Source organism: Chrysemys picta, chromosome 6 (genome assembly GCF_011386835.1).
Source record: "Chrysemys picta bellii isolate R12L10 chromosome 6, ASM1138683v2, whole genome shotgun sequence".
Taxonomy (NCBI): domain Eukaryota; kingdom Metazoa; phylum Chordata; order Testudines; family Emydidae; genus Chrysemys; species Chrysemys picta.
In genome coordinates, this window is record NC_088796.1 from 111,189,562 (window position 1) to 111,190,924 (window position 1,363).

The 1,363-nt window shown below is 41.7% G+C and overlaps 1 protein-coding gene across 1 annotated transcript; it reads right to left on the reverse strand.

Moving 5' to 3' along the window:
• Nucleotides 1-389: 389 nt before the first annotated feature.
• On the reverse strand, nt 390-1,019 carry LOC135972264 (interferon beta-like). The gene has a single exon (XM_065549625.1). It carries the CDS (start codon nt 1,017-1,019, stop codon nt 444-446), a length of 576 nt encoding a protein of 191 aa, XP_065405697.1. The 3' UTR covers nt 390-443.
• Between the last annotated feature and the right edge of the window lie 344 nt (nt 1,020-1,363).

The window sequence follows — 1,363 nt, forward strand, 5'->3', positions numbered from 1 at the left end:
GATGATAATCGTAGAAACACACTACATATGTCAAAGTTACAGTACTTTGTGGTGTGGGAGGGAGGAAAGTATCGTTATCTGATGACCAAAGTGCTGGTGAGGTGCCTAAAGATTCCACATATGTGTACTTTGTTGCGTGGTCTGCCAATTATCTACTGCCCAACAGTACTGATACGTGAGAGATTATGAAGATGTGCAAAAATAAATAATAGTAGAAACCCCCAAAAATAAATCCTTGTAATTGCAAATCCATTTCCAGTACAGGACAGGAAGAGCCTAAAGCTGCTGCCATGGAAATCAATTGCTATTTGGCCATAGACCCTGTAGAAGAACGATCAGGCCCTATATAAGCAGAGTTATAAAATATCCACTATCTCTGTTCAGCTGTAAAAATTACACTAATGTTAGTTCATTTACTCCAGGGAAAAGCTTTGTACTGTACCTTAGTTACTAAGGCTTCTAGTGAGTTTGTCAATCAGTACAAAAGATCTGGATATTTCCATGCGAATGATCTCCCAGGCACACAGGCTGTATTGCTTTTCTTTCAGGAAAGCATCTATCCCCTGAAAGTATTTTTTCACTCTCCGGCTGGTGAGCTGGAGGTCCTCGCTTTCTGGGTTGGTTAATTCCTTCTCCATCTGTGCTCTCAAACATGCCTCCAGCCGCTGAATTTGCTGGTAAAGTCCATTTTGGAACCTGACTATGGAAGTCCCATCCCAGGCACTTTGGGTGAGGTTTTTGCTAAAGATGTTGAAGATCTGTTGGAGGATTTCTTGGATTGCCACCTTGGCATTCTCCTTCTGGGACACTGGGAGTTGGACAACATCCTGGGTGGGTTTGAAAGCCGTCCTTTCATTTATGCATTGTGAGGGGAAATTTCCGCTCATTTTCTGCAGAAGCTCCAAGCTCTCTTTGTTCACTTTGTTCTGCTGGAAGTGAAGCATGGTACAGAGCCGAGATGAGATTTCAGTGGAGAAGAGCAGTACGAGGCAAACATGCAGCAAACACCTGGAGGTCATGATGATGTCTATACCGTCCTTTTCTTTGTGTGGAACCGTGAGCCTGGAGTTTGTTGAGGGTCCTACGTAGACTGCTGTGTCTTTCCTTCATGTCTCCGAATATAAATATTTGGTAGCTGAATTTTTGTTTCATCATTTTCTGTTTTTTTTTAAATTTTTCCCTTCTGGAGGCTTCAATCTTTTTCTTTCTGTTTAATTCACTGCTTTCTAGTCCTGTGGTCACATTTCATTTTCTGGTTCTCTTCCCCTAGCACAGACTGTTGTGCTGGATTTTTCCATCATGGCAGGAAAATCTGTTTTCATCCAAAAAGAAAACTCTTTTCACTGACATTAGAAAGTAAAAA